Source organism: Camelus ferus, chromosome 11, assembly GCF_009834535.1.
Source record: "Camelus ferus isolate YT-003-E chromosome 11, BCGSAC_Cfer_1.0, whole genome shotgun sequence".
NCBI classification, from domain to species: Eukaryota; Metazoa; Chordata; class Mammalia; order Artiodactyla; family Camelidae; genus Camelus; species Camelus ferus.
In genome coordinates, this window is record NC_045706.1 from 67,291,040 (window position 1) to 67,312,563 (window position 21,524).

General features: G+C 46.1%; 1 protein-coding gene and 1 pseudogene across 1 annotated transcript; one reads left to right on the forward strand and one right to left on the reverse strand.

Annotated features, from left to right (window-relative positions):
• Nucleotides 1–21,524, reverse strand: part of LOC116667318 — a 434,058-nt pseudogene that overhangs the window by 104,344 nt on the left and 308,190 nt on the right.
• Nucleotides 1,735–19,735, forward strand: LOC106730962 (NUT family member 2D). The gene is given in 6 exon segments (XM_032490541.1): nt 1,735–2,353; nt 2,798–3,064; nt 3,392–3,587; nt 4,477–4,562; nt 4,565–4,676; nt 19,612–19,735. Coding segments are annotated over 6 exon segments (969 nt in total). The 5' UTR covers nt 1,735–2,169.

Below are 21,524 nucleotides of genomic sequence, written 5' to 3' on the forward strand. Positions count from 1 at the left end.
ACCAGCCTCCTCTGGGAGCCCTCCCTGGGCAGGCCCACTTCCCCTCATCTCCATGTGGGGGAAGGGGGACATGAGGGGAGGTGTCCCATCTGGGCAGGAACCAGTCATTGAACATGTGGTAACCTGGTGGTCCTGTCATGGCCACACCTGAGGACAGGGCTGGCAGGGGGGAAAGAGGACTCCTGAGGGGCCACTTCTCTGTGCCAGTGGGAATCCAAGCCCCTCAGGTTGTCAGCTTTTTTGTCCCTGATGGAGGTCTGTGCAGAGTGGTGTGTGTGTGTGTGTGTGTGTGTCGAGACTGGAGCTGTCTTATGGGTCTGAGAATCAGTCAGGACAACCAGACAGGGCTCTGAGGTTTCTGCCTGGCTGCTGGGCACTGTGTTTGCAGGACTCCTCACAGGACCTGGTCCATAGACTACCCCATGCCATGTCCCTGCAGGAAAGGCAGGTGACCCACAACACCAACAGAGTCCAGGACAGGCTCAGGGTGAGTGTGAGCGAGGAGACTCCACACCCAGGAAGCCCGGGTCCCCGAGCTGCCCTGCTGCTCCCCTGGGCTCCCTCTTATACACCTGCTGGCAAAGGAATCTGATTCCCCATCTCTCCCACCCGCCCTCACAGCCCAGGCCGTGCCTTGGCCAGATGCAAAGTCAATGCCCACTTATAAGTCAGAATCTGAGAAAGAGACTTTGACAGAATCTCAGTTCATGTTAAGTCAAGAGTGTTTCTGCATTTTTCTACAGACTGTCCTGTTTCTCCTCCATCCCCACATGTCCACGTTGGCCTAACAATCCTGATCCCTCCCACCCAGGGATCAGCCTCTGTGTTCTCATCTCTAGAATGGGATGTTGTGGCAGCAGCCACAGGGATGAGGTCATTCATGCAGGGAGGTGCTGTCACTGCTGTGCTGACACAATGATCTGAGACACTGATGCATTTAATCATCGCCCTCCGCCCCTTGTACTGGTGATGCTGAGAACCTTGAATCTGCTCAGGGCTCCCCTCTTCCACCTCTGGCACAAGAACTTGAGGGTTTAGGATTTGGGCTGAGCTCCAGCCCCAACCCACTGGGGGTCCCCAGTGCCACTGCTGACTCATGTCTCTCCTCTTTCCACCCCAGGGGAGAGATGGACCATCAGGAAGCAGGGCTGAGACCTACAGAGTGTGGAGCCTTCAGTGACACAGGCTGGAGAAGCTGGTGCTGAACCTGGTGCCTGCCATCCTGGGTGGCCACCCCTCCTACCTGAACACATTCCTGGGCAACTATAGAGGCTTCACCAATGTCCAGCAGGTGCTGGACCTTCCGTTCCAAAGGTGAGCACTCTGTCCTCTTGGGACATTGATAACTCAACCACTTACTAGCAGTCACATGTGGGATTGTCACTCTACCTCTCTGAGCCTCAGTTTGCCCATCTGCACACTGGGGTCAACAGAGGATCAGGCCCTAGGAGGGCAGGAACAGAGGGGGCCCTTCATGGAAAGTGCTTTCTGGGGCCCTGGCCCCTGGAAAGGTCAGCTGGAGGTGCTGTGGTTGTGCTAATTTGTCATTGTCCTCCTGACCATGAGGAAGCCTCTGCCTCCTGAATCACTGGGACTTTGGCCTTGGGTGAAACTGTTTTTCCATTTCAAAGGAGACTTGTGATTCCATTAGCGGTCCCTGTCCTAGGAGAGTGAGGGCAGGGATCCCTGGGTGGGAGAAGTGGGGTCCCAGGCCCACTCAGATCTGTGTGATGGGGCTTGTTGGGCTCATTTATTCTTCAAATATGAAGGTCCACTAGGGACAGGTGCTTTCCTAGAAACAACCATCATTTGATGGATCAAGTAGATAACAGCCCTGTCCTCCAGGGCTTCCATTCTCCCAGGAGTGACACTGTCACACAAGATGTCACATCCAGGTAGTGTTCTCAGTACAGTCCATGTGACTCCATCCTTGTCTCCTCTGTGGGCCTTCCATGCAGGCCTGTTTCAATTCAGTGACCTGGGTGTATGCTATTGAACGCCATCCAGTGCTGGGAGGCAGGGGTGGCCCCAGACCTGGTATCTGCCCCAGGAGCAGCTCCCTGGTGGGGACAGTACCTCACAGGCCTTGACTGTCCCCAGCACAACCTCTTCTGATTCATCCATCTCTGCTCCCTTGGTGGGCTCCAGAGCCCAGGCCTTTTTCTCAGCATGGCCTGTGCCTCCCTTACCTTCAGGTTCATGGAGTTTGAGGCAAAGGAGGAGATGCAGTTTCAGCAGGTGCAGTGGATGCAGAGGGTGCAGGGCCTGCCTCCTCCAGTCCCACCAAAGCTGGAACCTCAGGGTCCCAGCTCAAAAAATGGGCCCTCAGCCAGGTACCCATGTGCCCAGTGGAGCTGAACACAATGGTAACAGGGGCTTAGGGACAGCCACTGTGCCCCCATCAGTCCTCTTCCCTCAAGGGGGTCACCTCAACAGCCACTGAGGGAGTCTAAGCTGCCCTTTTTCACCCTGGGGTACTGATTTGGTCAGTTACAAAACTCCCATCTCCCTGTCTAAGGACACCACATACAGCCTGCCTGAGAAGTGGGCTGGATGGGGAGACACTTGGAAAATTGGAGGTTCCACACTTGCTCATATGTGACTCTTTTAGAAGCTCCCCCTTACCTCTCCCTCCTCATTCCCCATCACTGTGAGTGAAGATGCAGGTGGTCTTGACTCCCAACCACACCCACATCTATGTCTTCAAAACACTGTCTGAACCTACATGTGCGCTGTGTGGTCAGGAGCTGGACGCAGGGGCCCCTCACCTTTATTTCCTCCTCCCGCTCTGTCCCAGTGTGTGTGCCCAGGAAGCTACACACATCCCAGTGTCCCTGGGAGACCATGGCACCTAAGGAGATTCTCCCTGAGGCTGTGAAACAGTATGTGGACACCATGGATGAGCTGGTGGGGCCTGTCCCCTTAGCCACTGGGGGGCTAGATGCAGAATTCCAAGAGGACAGAAATGAACTGAAGCAGGAAGAGAACGGGACCTACACAGACCCAGATCTCCTGAGCTACACTGACAAGCTGTGCTCCCAGGAAGCCTGCGTCACCAAGGTGGGCTGGGCCTGGAGCCTGGGGGCTGCAAGATTCCAGGGACTGGCACTCTCAGCACCAGGACTGGGGTTCTACCCGGGCATTTGGGACTTAAGTTCTGAACCTTGTCTCTGAGCTCTGTGTGTGTGCGTGTGAGCGTGTGTGTGTGTGTGTGAGCGTGTGTGTGTGTGTGTGTGTGTGTGTGTAGCTGACTGCCTCGGTGGTTTAAAACATGCTACCTAATGGAGGACAATGGGGTAGGTCTCTTTTTCACTTTCCCTCCTGGTATTCATGGCTCACAAATTACCCCAGGACAAGGATACTCACAGCCTCTTCCTTCCTTCTTAGGGAGAGGCAGTCATTCACCCTCGATTCCTGGCAGACTTGCTTTCCCCAGAACCACAGCTGGACCTCTTGGCCCTAGCTGAGGAGTTGGAACAGGAGGAAGGACTCACCCTTGAAGAGGTGAGCCAGAGGAGAGAGGGACACTCAGGGAGACAAGGGAGGGATGGACCCCAGGTAGAAGAGGGAAGGCGAGAGACACCCAGGTAACCAAGGGAGGAAAGGACCCAGGTCAGCCGGGGGAGGGATGGGAATGCAGAACAGGAGGCCCACCTGGCTCTGTTCATCCCTCCCCTGCCTGGAAGGCCTGGCCTTGTGGAGGGCCTGCTAGGGACTCGATGCGATGCAGGACCATAGGAAGGAGAGGATGGGGGCCCAGAGGGAAAGGAAGGACACACAGCTGGGAATAAGGCCCAGGAGGACAGCAGGAGTGCTCTAGTGTCTGTACTTTGACTGGAGTCCTGGAGACATCCCCCCTCTTGCTCCCCAATGCCATCATCCCCCTGCCCAGCCCTCCTTCTCCCCTCACCATGTATGCGGGGCCAGTCACTGTATGCCTCCCTCCTACCAGCTGGTGCAGAAAGGACTCCTGGATCTGAAGGAGGAGTTGGGTGTGCGGGCACCCACCAGTCACAGTGCACCCCATTAGGACTCAAGTCCTCGTGAGTCTGATGTTGGCCTAGATGCCCAGACACATGACTAAGGCCCCCAGCTAGGGGTCGGTGATGAAGACAGCCCAGCAGACGTTCATTTTGAGGAACTTCTAAGGTGCTGCCGAGCAGACAGTGGCCTGTTCAGCACCAAATGCTTTATTCTCTCCAGGACATCAGGGTTTCCCTCCATTCCAGGCTGGACAGCCCCTCTCCCCTTCCCAGGGTCAAAAGCGCACTGCAAGGAGCCTGGGACCCAGGGATGCCTCAGTTCTCAGAGAGACATCTCCTATAAGGGAGGACCCAGGGCCAGGGGATGGGTCCAGTGAAGACAAGGGGCAGCTCCCCAGCCTGGCCTTCCTCTTGGCCTCTCAGTCCAGCCTGTGGCCCTGGGCGATGTCCCACAGCTCTGCCCCAGGGCCCTTGAGATTTGTCTGCCCTGGAGGTGGGGGGCCCCCCAGGCCCCCTCCCCTCAGAGAAATGGTCTCAGCCCAGCACCTCCACCAGCTGCCAAGTCAAGGAAGCGACCTCTAGTGGAGGCCCAGTACCTGCTGGGAAGCTGTCCCTGCCCAAGCCTGACCTCGGGGTCTCTGGGAGGCCAGCCTTAACTCTGGGGCTGGCTCACCCCTCACTGGGAAAAAAGAGGTGTGACCTGTTTGTCACAGGGAGGAGGAGGAGAAAGAGGCACTGCAGCCAGTAGGGAACAGCAGGCCAGCCCTCCACTGCCAGCCCCCAGGGGGTCCCCCGGGGACCTTAGGGCTTCTTCTCATTCAGTGCTGACCCCAGCTGATGTGGGGGTTAGGGAGGAAGGACAAGGAAGGAGGGGGGACCATCAGGGCCCGGGTGGTGTAGGGTGGAGGGGAGTTAAGAGGCTGGGGGGTGGATCTGGATGGCTGTGGGTGGGAGCAGCACCTTGGGGTGATGTATGTAAAATGTGAATGATGACAGTTTTGTTTGGAAATGATCTCAGACCACTGTAGTCTTATTCATGTCTGTGCTGCTCTACAGAGAGGGGTCCAGAGAAGGAGGCTGAGGAGGTCCCAGGAGCTACGGATCCACAGGGGGCTGACTAGATCTTCCTCCACATTGACACAGGGTCCTCAGACTGGTCCTGGGAGCCTGCAGCTCCCACTTACCCCAGGGACCCCTGCATTGTCATTTTCCCTCGAGCCTGATTGGCCACGGGCCTGTGGGGCATTCCCTCATCATCTGCACCCCTGAGCAAACTAGGGATGGAGAGCTGTTTTCATGCCTTTCAGCCCTCTGAACACTATCCAGTTTTCTAGAATGGAGCCAAGAGACAGCCCTTGTCTTTGGGGAGCTTCAGTCTGCTTCCCTGAGGTGGCCAGATGATAGGCCAGGGTGTCCTGACCAGAGAGGAAGTCTTGGCCTGAGAGACAGGGCTTTTTGCCTCTCTGCTCCATTGTAGAGGGAGCCTCCTGGGATTATTGCAATGTGGGGAGTGGTGGAGGCAGCTCCCTCTTAATCCCAAGGACACAAGGGGAATGGGCTGAGAGGAAGTTCACGGGGCACCTGTTAAAGGTGTGTGAAAAGGGAATGACAGTCAGTGTCGTGGGATTTGTGGGATTTATGGGATTTCTGTGCGGAGCATCTTGTCCAGCTGAGGGAGGAGGACTCATCTTGCTGTGGCCTTAGGGGCTAACGAGTCTGCAGAGGTGCCTCACAATTACTATTCTTTCCCTTCCCACCCACAGCTGGCTGGACCTGTGTGTGGACTGGTGGCAACAGAAATTTGTATTTGCATATAAAACAGTTCCTCCTATAAGGGAACCCCACTACACTGTTGATGGGAATGCAGTTTGGTGCAGCCATTATGGAAAACAGTACGGAGATTCCTCAAACAACTTAAAAGACTTACCCTATGATCCAGCAATTCCATTCTTGTGCATATATCTGGAGAAAACTCTAACTGGAAAAGATATATGCACCCCAATGTTCACAGCAGCACTACTTACAATAGCCAAGACATAGAAACAACCTAAATGTCCAATGACAGATGACTGGATAAAGTAAGTTGTGGTACATTTACACAATGGAATACTACTCAGTCATAAACAAGAATAAAATAATGCCATTTGCAACACTTAGGTAGACTTGGAGATGGTCATTCTAAGTGAAGTTCACTAGAAAGTGAAATATAAATACCATATGATATCACTTACATGTGGAATCTAAAGGAGAAGACACAAATGGACTTATCTGCAAAACAGAAACAGACTCACAGACAGAGAAAACAAACTTATGGTTATCAGAGGGGAAGGGAGAGGGAACGGGTAAATTGAGAGTTTGAGATTTGCAGATACTAACTACAATATATAAAATAGATAAACAACAGGTTTATACTGTATAGCACAGGGAACTATATTCAACATCTTGCAGTAACCTTTAATGAAATAGAATATGAAAGCAAATATATGTATGCTCATGGGGTATGACTAAAGCATTACACTGTACACCAGAAATTGACACAAAATTGCAAACCAACTACACTTCAAAATATATATATATACACACACACACACACACACATGCACACACACACAGGGAAAAGAGACATGAAACGGGAAAATTTCCTTGAAAACCACAAACTACCAAAACTTAACTCTGATGAACTAGATGACCTAATACATATTAAAACTCTTAAAGTCATTCAATTCATAGGTAGAGTCCTTCCAAAGAAGAAATCTCCTGATCCATGTATTCACTGGCGATTTCCACCAAACGTTTCAAAAGAATAATATGAATTCCACAAAACCTGTTCCACCAAGTAGAAGCAAAGCGATTATGTCCCAACTTATTTTATGAGGCCAGCATAACATAACACTAAACCCTGATAATGACAGCTCAAAAATGTAAATTTCTGACAAATACTCCCAGGAATATGGATACATACCTACACAAATTCTCAACAAAATATAAGTTGTGTTCATTTTCTCTGGCTGTTATGACAAATTATTATAAAGTATTACAAATTACAAACTGTATCATTAAATTACAAATTACTATTTACTAGCTTAAAATACCTCAAATTTATTATAGTAATGTTTTGCAGGTCAGTAGTCTGATGTCAGTCAAGGTGTCAGCAGGGCTGATTCCTTTTGAGGCCTTACAGGAGAATCTGTTCCCTTTCCCTTTCTGGCTTCCAGAGGATGCATGTCATCCTTGGAAGAAGTTGGTCCCTTCTTCCATCTTCAAAGTGCATCACATTAGTCTCTGCTTCTATCATCTCATGGTCTCTCTGACTCAGTTCCTGTGTCCCTCCTTTTATATTAAGTAAACCCAGAAAATGTATGATAAACTCAAAATTTTTAACTTAGTTACTTCTGCAAAATCCTTTTTGCATACAAGGTAACAATCACACATTGCTATAGAAGTGATTAGACACGGATCTCTTTGGGGAACTGTAATTTAGCCTACAGCAAGAAATCCACGAGAATACCTACCTTAAGCATCCACATGAATATCACCAAGTGGAATTTATTCCAAGAATGCAAGCCTGGTTCAATAGCCAAAAATCAACACTGTAATTTAACCTATGAAGAGTCTAAAGAAGAGAACCCATGTAGTCACATCAATTAATACAGAAAAAAACATTAAACAAAATTCAACACCCGTTCATATTAAAAATGCTCAGAAACTAGGAATAGAAGGGTACTACCTTCAACCTAACAAAGAACATCTGCAAAACACTCACATCTCACATCATAATGGTGAAAGAATGAACGCTTTTCCCAAGTTCGAAAACGTTAGAATGTCTGCTGTCTTCTGTCAGTTTGCAACTTTACTACAGGTTCTAGTTAGTGCAGTACAGCAAGAAAGGAAATAAAGGCATATCGACTAGAAAAGAAGAAATATAATTGTCATTTACAGATGACATCATTGTCTATGGAGAAAACTCCAAGGAATCTATAAGAAAACTCATAATATATTATAATAAATAGATTTAGCAAGATCCCAGAATATAAGATTCATACATAAACATGAATACACAGCATTAATCATACTTCCATATACTAGCAGTGACCTGAGCACTTGAAAACCAAAGTTTAAAACATATACAATAGGTTTCAGTTCAATGTGGCGCCATGGAAACATCCTGAACTCACCTCCACCCACAAACACACCAAATGTACAGCTACATGTGGAACAATTTCCTCTGGAAAAGCCTGAGAAATGGTGGAGCAACCCCTTCACATCAGGCAAACCAGAGGGAAACCATATCAAAGCAGGTGGGAAAGGCTGAGACACAATTTCACCATAAACCCCACCCCTGAACAGACACACTCAGGAGGGAACTCAAAACACGGAACTTCTCCCTGAGGTATGAACGGTGTGTACCCCCACACTGGGGACTCAAACTTTGAAGACTGACAACTGAGAGAGAAACCCCCAAAACATCTGACTTGGAAGACCCTCAAGGACACATGACTGTGAGACCCACTGAGTTGTGGTGAATTCAGGAACGCCTCTTAAAAGGCCTGTGCTTTTGGTCCAGGGCCAAGTGCAGAAGTGGCTCTTTGAAAAGCACCCACACTTTATGTGAAAGAGACTCATTTCCAAAATTTAAAGCATTGGTCTGAGGGGCAGGGGCTGCTGGGATACTCTACAGGGGCTGAGGCTGGTGGTGGTGCCATCCTCCTGCTCTCCCTCTGCCTTAATAAAACTGGCAGGTACCATCTTTTTTTTCCCTTCCCTTTGGGTGCCAGCTTTATGCTCCAGCCAGCAGGTGCCATCTTCCCTGCTCTCCCTCTGTCTTGCCGTATTTCTTACTTCATCTTTTCCCATTTCTTCTGCTCCCCTTTATTCAGAAGGTGTCATCTTTGCACCCTCCCACTGCTTCACTCCAGCCATCTTCGCTCTCTCCCTCTGATGGGCTTCAGAGAGCCAGTATCTCCAAGCGGGGAATGTCTACACACCGGTGACCCAGGTTTTGTGGCTTCCACTCAGGGGATGCTCCTTGATCACCTACCTCTGGAGGCCAGGACCGATTGCATGTCTCGGTCCAATGGGACTGTAACAGTTGGAGAGGCACTTCTTGGCAAGCTATGACTTTCAGGGCACTGAGACACACCCCCAGCCTTTATGTGAAAAAAAAGGCCTTCTTTCTAGTCTTAGAGCTTTCGACTTGGAGGCAGGCTTCAGGTTTGGCACACATCATGAGACTACTGAGGTGCTCTCAGGGAAGGTAGGCTATGGGTGCCATCATTACACTCTCAGTCTGCCTTGTTACATACAGCTCACTGACATTTTCCAGAAAGGAGCTTGTATACTTATCTGAAGCCCTGTTCACTGTGACTGTTCTCCAGGAGACATCTCCAGAATTCCTAGCTCTAGGGGCCAGCAGGGCCTATATTTGCAGTCCCAAGCCGCAGGATATTTGTATTCTTTAAAAGTTGTTACTGGGCGGTTTGGATTCCAATCAGCCTGAATCTTGGTGTTGATTGAGAGCCTACCCTTTAGGATACTGACTGGTCTTGGCACACCCTCAACTGCTAGGAGCTGTTAAAATAAAACAAGCTGCTTGGATAATCAGTTTCACTGACAACCAAGGGTAGGCAGGGTTAATTGACAAAGTTCTTCTCCCACACAACTCTTCAAGACTGGGAGAGGTGGCTGTTTTACTTAATGCATAGAAACCAACACAGAAAGTCAAGTGAAATGAAGAAACAGAAGACTCTGGACAACATTCCAAATGAAAGAACAAGATAAAACCCCAGAAAAAAAAAAAAACTTAATGAAATGAAGAAAAGTAATTTGCCTGATGAAAAATTCAAAGTACACTCATAAGTAAAGCCCACTGAACTCAGAAGAATAATGGATGAACACAGTGAGAACTTCAACAAAGAGCTAGAAAATAAAAGAAAGTTCCTAACAGAAGTCACAGAACTAAAGAATACAATAATTAAACTTAAAAATGCACTAGATGAAGCACACACACACACACAAAATCAGTGAACTCAAGGACAGGTGAGGGGAACTCCCTCAAACATAGAAGCAAAAATGGAAAGGAAGGAAAAAAAAAAGTGAAGGCAGCTTACAAGATTAATGGCAAAACATCAAGCAGAGTAACATTCTCATTATAGGAGCTCCAGAAGAAGAGAAAAGGGGCAGAGAACATATTTGAATAAACAAGGTCTGAAAACTTTTCCTAACCTGGGAAAGGAAACAGACACCCAGTTACAGGAAGCCCAGTGAGCTCCAAAGCAGACTGAAAACTAGCAAGGAGTTTTATTAAATCAGTAAATTTTAAAACTTCCTACAAAACAAATCCAGGACCACCAATATCATAGAAATACAAAATATCATACAAGGATACTATGAACAACTACATAGAAACAAAATGAATAACCTAGATGAAATGGACAAGTTTCTGGAAATATACAGTCCATCAAGACTGAATCAAGAAACTGACCACTTGAACAAACTTATCACTAGAAATGAAATTGAATTAGCAATAAAAAAACCTCCCTACAAATAAAAATCCAAGACCAGATGGCTTCACTGGGGAATTCTACTGAACATACAAAGAACTCATACCAGTCCTTCTCAAAATCTTCCAGAAGACTGAAAAAGAGGGAGTACTCCCAAACTCGTTCTATAAAGCCACCATCACCCTGATACCAAAACCAGGCAAAGACACTACCAAGAAAGAGAATTATAGGCCAGTATCACTGATTAAAATAGATGCAAAAATCCTCAACAAAATATTAGCAAACAGAATCCAGCAGCACATAAAAAAGTTCACAAACCATGATCAAGTTGGACTCATCCCAGGAACACAAGGAAGGTTCAACATAAGCAAATCAATCAATATATTACACCACATCAACCAGAGAAAGGACAAAAAACACATGATCATCTCAATCAATGCAGGATAAGCATTTGATAAAATTCAACACCCATTTATGATAAAAACTCTCACCACAGTGGGTATAGAGGGAACATATATGAACATAATAAAAACTATTTATGACAAACCTATAGCCAGCTTAGTACTCAAAGGTGAAAAACTAAAAACTTTCCCACTAAAATCTGGGGCCATCAAAGTTGTCCACTCTCACCACTCCTATTCAACATAGTCTTGAAAGTCCTAGCCACAGTAATCAGGCAAGGAAAAAGAAATAAAAGGGATCCAAATTGGAAAACAAGAGGTAAAATTGTCACTATATGCAGATGGCATGATACTATAGATAGAAAAACCTAAAAGTTTCATATAAAAACTACTAGAACTAATCAAATAACTCAGCAAGGTAGCAGGATACAAGATTAATGTACAAAAATCAGTTGCATTTATTTACACTAACAATGAATCAATAGGAAAAGAAAGTAAAGAAACAGTCCCTTTTTGAACAGTACTGAAAGTAATAAAATACCTAGGAATAAATCTAACCAAGGAGGTGAAAGACTTATACACGGAGAACTAGAAAACACTGATTAAGGAAATTAAAGAAGACTTAACAAAATGACAAGATATCCCATGCTCCTGGATTGGAAGAATCAATAGTGTTAAAGTGGTCATACTGCCCAAGGCAACATACAGATTTAATGTAACCTCTATTAAATTACCCAGGGCATATTTCACAGAACTAGAACAAATCATAATAAAATTTATATGGAATCACAAAAGACCCAGAATTGCCATAGCACTGCTGAAGAAAAAGAATGAGGCTGGAGGAATAATGCTCCCAGACTTCAGACAATACTATAGAGCTACAGTCATCAAAACAGTATGGCATTGGTACAAAAACAGACCTGTGGACCAATGGAACAGGATAGAGCCCAGAAATGAACCCACAAACTTTTGGTCAATTAATCTTTGACAAAGGAGGCAAGAACATACAATGGAATAAAGACAGTCTCTTCAGCAAACGGTTTTGGGAAAACTGAACAGCAGCAATGTTAATCAATGAAGCAAGAATACTCCCTCACATCGTATACAAAAATACACTCAAAATTGATTAAAGACTTAAACATAAGACAAGACACAATAAACCTCCTAGAAGAAAACATAGGAGAAACATTATCTCACATCTATCTCGGTAATGTTCTCCTAGTGCAGTCTACTCAAGAAACAGAAATAAAAGCAAAAACAAATGAATGGGATCTAATTAAACTTACAAGCTTTTGCACAGCAAGGGAAAACATAAGCAAAACCAAACAACAACCTATGGAATGGGCTCACTCTAAGCCAGGCATACACTGTCCATGAGCCTCCCGGGGACTAGGTGTTTTATTCACTGAAGTAGCTTAACAACTAGTACGTGTCCTAATGCATACCGACACCACTTGCTGAATTAATTACAAACTGGGAAACCCAGGTGGAGTTAGCGGTTCTGTCCAGAATTATCTCGTATCAGTGTTTTCACCAACTGACACAGTTATCTATTTCCTTATCAGTCTGTCTCCTACACCACCTGCAGCTCTCCTCAGGGTGGGCAGGAACATGGGCCAGGGCCAGGCAGAGAAGATGCTCTAAGTGATAAATCTCACCAGGAGAGGATGTTGCCCTAGCCCACATAACACTGTGACACAAGTCTGACAGTCTCACTTCCACAGACTCTGCTTCACACTCCAGGATGATGTCCAAGAGACTGAGGGGAGGGAGGACACTGGTCTCACCAGGCCTGCTCACTTCCAGGGAGTAACAACTAGAGCACTAACCCGAGGCCAAGGGCTCAGAGCTCACCGATGTGTTTCATTCAATCCTCCCAACCCTGAGGTGGGTATCGCTACCCCCTCTCTACAGGAGAGAAAAACAAGCTCAGGTCACATACAGGTGTCCAGAACCCACAGTATTCCCTGCTCTACTATACAGACTCCCAGCCAGAGATCAGAACATGGGCCTCCGACAATCTGGTGTGAAGTCAGTCAGTGGGTGGTGGGTTCTTGGGTGTTTATTGTTAGGCTGCATAACTCACATGTTAGATATGTATCAAATATTAAATACATTGTAAAGAACGCCATCCAGTTTGGCTGCCACCCCCATACTGCCAGAGACAGGAAAGCAGAAGCACCATAAAAGCAACCCAAAGACCCTCTCCTGCCTAAATGACTTTGCTGTCCTCTCTTCTCCTACCCCCAGCCCCCATCAGCAGGCCTCAGGCCCAGCACAAGAGTAAGGGAAGCAGCATCAAGAGCTACCCTGGTAAGTGTCAGAGGTCAGCAGCAGACATCTCATGACCACCCACACCTCACTGTGCCACCTTAAAGAAGTTCAGCCTTATCAGATGACTCCACCTGGGCCTCAGATGCCCAGACCAGTGGTGGACACTAGCCCAGGCTGCATTAGAATCTCTCCCCCAGGAGCTGGAGTGCTCTGAAGACACATACCTCTGGGAAGCTAGGGTCAGCTCTCTTCTGCCAAGTGCATGGGAATGTAGTAAAATTGAAACAAGAAGAAACAACAACAACAAAAAAAAAAACAAACAGCTGTGCAGAGATGCAGCATGCAAGAAGATTTTGTAAATGTACAGAGAGTGGGGAGTAGATGCCTTGATCTAGTTTTCAGTTCCTACCTTCCTATCTTCTTTTAGTTCCTATGATCTAGTTTTACATCCATACCTGAAGCTTTAACTGCTCTTCCTGTCTGTGCAACACCATGAGAAATATCCCTGGATCATAATCACAAACTCCCCGATTTCTACAACCCATTTGCTACACGTAGTGCCTGAAATGCTTTAGCACCCTTTCCCTATCTTTCACTCTGCTAGCTGCAAGTCATTCTCCAGATTCTGGCTTAAACAGCACTTCCTCCAGGAAACCCTCCCAGACTACTCCTCAAACCTTTGCTCAACTTTTTATTCGTATAAACGGTAGCACTCTGCATTCATCATATTGAGTAAATGTGATTACTTTCCTGTTAGACTGCAAACACCAAAAAGTAAAAAACCACTTTGATCATACTGCTTAGCACACAGGACAGGTACATGCTCAGTATCATTACTAAATGAATGAAAATCAAGAAACTGGTGGAGGTACATAGGAGGAGTCAGAAGGATCAACACTGATAAACACCCTTCTGACAAAAATGAAGCTGCTTTGACCCTACCTTCCTCACCCCTTCCAAGTTTCTCAGTTCCTCCCTTCTTCCATCTCCACAACAGGCCCAAGTTGGCCATGACAATCATCATGTTATATTCTGGTGCCAACATATTCAGGAATCCAGGATGCAAGAAGCACATTTCCAGGTAACTCACTGTAACAGAGGAAAGTCTACAGTAGTTTAGGGAAAAAAATAATAATTACAGGTTTTGAGGTCTAGACAAATCCCAGTTCTGCTATACATTTACTGGCTGTGAACCCTGGACAAGTTACCTGAGGCCTGGTTTCCTCAATCTGTACAGTGAAAAAAATAATAACTCAGAGGTGAGGATGAAAATGACTTTGCAACCACAGCAACTAAGGCAAGCTTGCAACTAATGTTAGCCAGCTGGTCATGGTGAAGTACCGCAGACCTCACCCCTACACCCCACCCCCAGCTCCTACAAGCCATGGATGGGTTCAGAGACCAGAGCTTACCCTAAGACTGAGCATCTGAGACAGACCTTGGAGAACATCTATCCTGTTGGCTTTCCAATGCATGGGAGCCCCAAGAAGTGAAAGAGAAAAGAGAAGGCAAAGAGGAAGAAACAGCATACCAGAATCAGGCAGGTGGGTGGGCAGAGCAGGCTGGATGTGTGGTGGGGTCGCCTGAGATTTTTTGGGGGAATCATTTGTTTTTTATTTAGTAGGTACATTACTGCGAGCAAGGTGAGGAATAAACTATACATAATTCCTGGAAAACTCAACTAGGATGCTTTTCATTAAAGTATTTTTATTAATACTTGAGAATTGAGAACACACAAATTCAATTCACCAGAATGACATATATATTATAGCTAACCACCAGAAGCACATTAGGGATGTAACTAATATCAAAATGAATTTTGTTTGCATTTTACTTGCACTCAAAACTGTTCAGAAACTCTGGATTTTCTGTTGCTCATGTAAGACGGTCTCCTCCCATCTTTGAGCTCCAAAAACCAAACAAGGGACTTCTTTATTAAAAGTCAAATTAACAGCTAAACCAGCACAACTAGGAATCTGGCCTGGAGCCTCTGTACATGATTTATACCACTGCTGGTCCTGCCTTTGAAACAGGTGGTACCAATACCCAGCAAAGTCCCGGGGAGGGATGGAGGGAGGGCTAGAGGTGAAAGTAATAAGGATACATTGTTGGAGGAGATGAATGTCAGAGGAAGGCAGGACCTGAATAGGGCCCAGCACCTCTGTAGGATGGGCTGGAGGGAAACACCACGGGCATCTAAACAGGACATTCCTCTGGTGCAGGGACTGAATGTGCTGCGCACAAACTGCATGCAGGTCATTTGGCAGAACCGCCTCCACCACATACACACCAGAGGCCAATAACACTTCCAATCAATGCAACAACAAAAAGCAAAACAAAACCCATATACATTTCAAAATTCCTGTGGAGACTGGATAAAAATCACACCCACTGAGTAGCCGTAAATAAGTAGACGGAAGAGACAAGTGCACCGGTTAGAAAGTCAAAGAGAGACAAAGAAGGAAACACAAAATTGGATGAGGAACCAGCAGAAAACGGCCATCCTTCGAGGACCTTCCCCTACCAAATCAAGTCCCAACTCCTTAGAAAACAAAGCCCCTCAGAACTCGGCCCCACCCATCACAGTTGCCTCCACTCCAGCTTTCTCCCCAAGGCACCCACCCACAGCCTCACTTCTCAGACAACTCCTGGTTTTCCTGACCTAAGGTACCGTGTTCAGACTGCTGTGCCTCGGCGTGTGCACTCTCCTCTACCCAGAGTGAACTTCTCACGGCAAAATCCCAGTCAGACACCAACACCCAGTGCGAAGGTTTGCGAAGTCAGACATGGACATCCACACACCACTCAGGCCTTTGTCACCCACGGCACTCTACAGGGGCTTCTGTGTTCCTGCTCAACTGCACCCCATTGTCTGGAACAAGAGCTACTGAAGGGCAGGTGCCACGTGAGTCCTTGCAGAGAACTGATGCTCAATGAATTCTAAGTGAATGACCTTGCATGAAAGGTTTTTAAAAGGCTAAAAAGCAAACCATGCAAAAAGCAGACAATAGATATTTTCTGTTATTGAAAGCATGCATTTTCTCAACTCCAATCTTTGGCTGAGTATCACTTAGGAAGCAGACACAGATGCTCTACCACTTCCTAGTTGGGTATCTGTGGGCAAATTAAGTAACCTCGCTGTGTCTCAGACTTCCACTTACTGAAAGGAACCACCCCTGCAGTGTGGTTAAGAGGACTAATGAATATATGCTTAAAAAAATAACAGAAAACATTGACTAAATGGTAGTTCTTACCAGCCTGCTGTGATCACAGAAACATTAACAGGACCAGATACTGCACCATCAGGAATATGAGCACGACAAAATTTTTGTTAAAACTATGTTTTTTTTGAGGACAGCTGAAAGTCAACAAATCCAACAGCCTGTCTTCCAGCTGCACCCTGCTCTCTACATCCTCAGTACTGATCCCTAGTGACCACTATGTCCCCGGCTCCTCCGACAATGTGGACTCCCAGGTCTCTGGCCTCTGACCACACCTCCTCCTCCTCTTCTGTAGCTTGTACACTAAGGACACCTAAAGTCAGGCATTCCTTCAGCTCAGCTCACACTTTTTTCTCAACTTGTCCCCTCTCAAACCTTCAATTATCAGATCTATGGAGATGACCCCACAACCTCTCAGTTACATTCAGAAAATGTTTCAAGCTGGATTTATACAACATAGATGGTTACCTTAATTAGATGATGAAGCATACAGCTTCAGCTTCTCTCTTTCATACCAATTTTTTTCCCTTTTCTCCTGAGTCATACACCTCACCAGTCTTAGGCATCCTCTTCCTTTAACCACCTCTTAAAACTACTTGCTTGCCAAGGCTTCTTCTTTGGTCTTTCTGTTCTGTCTCACTGGTTCTTAACTTCTCTGGGATAATGAACCCTTTGAAAATCTACAAATGATATGGATTGTTTACTAAAAAGATAAACACACAGCATATATGTATGCAATTTCACCTAACCAATGATCTCAAATAAGAATCTGTGTTCCTGTACACCAGACTACCACTTACACAAATTTTCATCTCCAGATTCTATGTCCCTCTTATTTCCAGGATACCTTGTGGATACAACCCAAAGGACCTACTGGCATCATAAACTTAACAAGTCCAACCAGAACTCACTAATTCTCCTTAACAAACTTCCTCTGCCTACAGTATTCCTCCTCTAATAATGGCACCACCATGTCCCTAAGCTAGAAGCCTTGCAATTAACAAACTTCCCCATACCACATCACCAGGTCCTGTCTCAGAATCTCTCCCAAATCCATATCCCACCTCTTAAGCCTCTTACCCTGTAAGACCTCATCATCCTTTGCATCCCATACCTGCCATGATGAAAAGTCCACCACACCTCTGACAAGAGCCCATTATTGACTCTAACATCTCCATCCTCCACACCGCTACCTCACTTCACCTTTAGAAGGTCACTAGCCTAGCTGATTCCCCACCTCAGTTTCCTCCTGTCATTTCCACCTGTGTCAACCTAGATGTTCCCAGAATTTCAAAACTGATCATGTGCCTGCCTCTCTTCAAAAACTCTGATGCTTCTCCATTGCACAAACATAAAATCAAACTCCTTTCTGCCTACAGAGTCCTCCACAATTTGCCACCTAAGTCCTTTTGCAGGATTGGATCCCATAGCTTAGATTGTCACTTGCACCTATTATCTTTCTATCAAAATCACACCACTAAGAAAGGCTCAGTTCAAACTCCACTCTTTATATTCCCTACATAATGTTAAGGAAAGGACTTTTCATAGAAAAGACAAAATTCCTGATGAACAGATTAAGAAAATAAAATAAAATAAATTTCTTCCTTAAAATTTAAGTCCTTCTGGAAACATTAAGCTTCTCAAAACATCAGTTCTTCAAATATTATTAATAATTCAATCAAGAAATCCTTCAAAAACCCAGCATCATTAACCAACATTTACTAAATACTAATAATGCACAATGTAAATTAAACTCTTATATGAAATACCATCAACCTGAAGATAAAAAGTCATAATCTGGGCCCAGGATTCTAATTCCAGTAATATTAGTAATTGAATTTTACTTAAGAAAGGAAAAAAATATATAGTAAGTGGACTTCACATTTTACCTAATAGAGACTTAAGTCACGTAAGTCCACAGTCGAGATAGAATGTTACCAGATATAAATCGTCTTCAGACTAGGAAAAATTCTCATCAGATTAAAAAAAAAACTTAACTGAAATGTCACAAAATTAGACTTTTTCAGTACATATTTAAGCGTTAATTTTTTCTAAGGGCCCAAGGCTGTGATGGGCAATTCCAAGCCCCTCACAATGAGACCTGGTGACTAGCACACATACCAGCAGGTGCACAGCAATCAGACCTACTCCAGGTAAGCGAAGTTGTGGGCAGTACCGTCTTTCTGTTACCTTCTAGGACCTTGTTTCTTTTAGGCCTGACCTAACTTAATTCCTCTTATGGCTCCTAGCCTACTGAGTTCACATGAATCTTCACAGCTGTGTACTGTGAAGCACTCTGCTCCTGAAGAGAATGCAAATATTCAAGCATTTTTTAAAAGGATTGTAACTAGTCTTTATACCTAGCTAGCATACGTGGTAAAATATTCCTTCTATGTATTTCTAAAATTATGACCATTCAAATTTGAATACGTTTCTGAAATAAATTTGCTTTAAGAGTAAAATATACTAAAATTCCAAAATTATTAATAACACTAATTAAGGAAAATAGGGAGTAATGAAAAGAGCTCTGGCAACCGAAACAGGATCTCACTCTACAATCTCAAGTTTGACTTTTTAGTTGTGTGACCTTAGGAACTGGCTTCACCTCAAAACACTTTCTCATCTGAAATAGAGCTAGCACTGCCCTTCCCTCTCTGCTGGTGACTGTTCAGATAACATGAGATAAGGTACCTAGCAGAGTACCTGACACGAAGTGTTCATAAGTAGCCTGCTTCCTTCATTCAATACAAAAGGCACACTCACATGAAAGTTTAGGTGTAAGGAAGCCTACACCTCCACAAGTCTCCATCAGCACAAAATACCACAGGTAGTTGGTTCCAATAAAAAAAAAAAAAAAAAAAAAAACAGCATAACCCCCATCCCACGAACAATTCTGAGGGATCTGGAGCCAGACAAGGGAGCCTGCATGTGGTTCTGCAAGAACTCCATCAGGGCGGCATACGCACTGGCCACTAAAGCTTCAACAGGAAAAGTCCACAGTCATTGTGCTAAAATCTCTGGAAGTCTTTATGCCAGCACGAGAACTCACACAGGGTAAAAGAGGGAACAAAAGTCAAATTAGGCCCAACTCCAAAAGACTCCTTAAATAAATCACAACAGCGATGCTGACTTATCCTTCCTGAAAAGCGAACAGTACCATGCCCAAACCCATTTAAACACTTCAAGATGGAGACATTCCACACCCTAACTGATGCCACTTCATGCCTTTTAGAGAGCCTGCTCAGGACAGCACCCCTGGCACCATGGAAGGTTCTGAACCAAAGCCGACCACGGAAAAGGCAGGGGAGGGGGGAAAACAAGACGATGACTTCAGGGTTGTGCACACCGGCCTCTGAGGCCCGCTGTCCGGACCACAGCCGCCTCCTCAAGCATCTGAAGTAATTCGCGGCTTCACTATGGAGACATCAGGGAAAAGCCGCGAGGCGAGCACCCTGGGGCAGGGGGCCGTTCCTGTCCCGGGGATCCCGGGGTCCCCTGGTCCCGGCCTCTGCCCCCGGGCCCCTCCCCCAGTCTGCGAGCCCAGCGAGGGCCGCCCAGGAAGCGCCGCGAGTAACGCCCCGGCCAAGCGGCCCGGCCCTACCCGAGACCCCCTGCTGCGGTCCGGCCAGGGTCGGTGTCGCGGGTCGGGGCCAGCGCAACGGCCGCATTAGGCGAGACCAAGCTGGAAGCCGGGCGGGCGCGGCCGGCACGCGGGACGCGGACACTCACCACACCACGCGGTAGGAGCCCTCGCGGATGAGGCTGCTGGAGCGCGGCCCCACGTGGAACACCTGCCAGCGGACCATTTAGGGACCGCGCCACTGCCGCCGCCTCAGCAGCCGCCTCGGAAGAGCTGCGGGACTTCGGAACCGCCAGCTGCTAAGCCCAACTGCCAACTGCCGCTTGCCTGCCTGACCAACCGGCGGGCCGGTAGGCAGAGGGAGGGGCGCAGCTAAGGAGGGGCTCTGGGGCGGGGCCGGGCAGCGAGCACGCGGATTGGCTCCTGTAGCCTGGGGGCGGGGCTGCGCATCAGGATGGAGACACGTATGTGAACTCGTGTCCACACAATTTGTATTCTTTTTTTTTCTAGTAGCAATAATTTTGCTGTGAACATTTGAATACCAGTTTTTTGGGGATCTATGTTTTCATTTCTCACAGCTGCATACCTGAGATTGTCATGGCTGGGTTATAAGGAAACTCTATGGTTGGCCTTTTTAGAAACTCCAGACTGTTTCCAAAGTGGCTGGACCATGTTACATATTTCCACTAGTAGACTATGAGGGTTCCAATTTAGCTCTACAATATAGGCAACAGCTGTTATTGTCTGTCTTTTTGATGATAGTCATCCTCATGGTTCTGAAGTGGCATCTCCTTGTGGTTTTGGATTGCGCTTCCCTGATATTGAGCTTCTTTCATATGCTTTTTGGCCATTTGTATATCTTCTTTAGAGCAGTATGTATTAGCAATTATGTATTCTAGATAAAAGGCTCTTTTCAGAAATGTAATTTGTAAAAAATAGTCTCTCATTCTGTGGCTTGTCCATTACTTTCTCGAGAATGTCCTGCCCCAGGGCCTGGCATTAGCTCTTCCCTCTGCCTTGAATCCTCCCTGGACACGTACGTGGTGGTCTCCCTCCTTCCTTCAGGTCTTGGCTCAAATGCCTGCTTGTCAGTAAGATCTCCCCGGATCCCTTGCAGTGATCACCCAGTAAGAAGAGTGATGACAGCCCCATGCTTCACCATCTGTCCCACCTCCCTGCCTCATTTCCCTTCAAGCTTTTATTATCATTTCCATGTAAAGAACAGTCTTTTGTGAGTTGTATAATTCTTAACTGAAATGAAAATTTCATAAAGGATTTTTTTAACCAATTTGTTACTGCTGTATCCCAAATGTTATTCACTTTTTGTAATGCACTATGAATGCAAATGAAAGAATGAATGAATTGCATGAGAAACAGTAATATATTTCACTTTATTTTAATAAATCTATGACTTTTTCCAAATCTGCGTGTGAATGTATATGCCAGCATAGTTCAGCCATTCTTTAGTCAGCTGATATAAAACTAATTTCTTCATTTTTCTTGGAAAGTAACCTTTGGCTTTGGAAGATTTAATAGAAAATAATAGAGGAAAAGCTAAAATAATT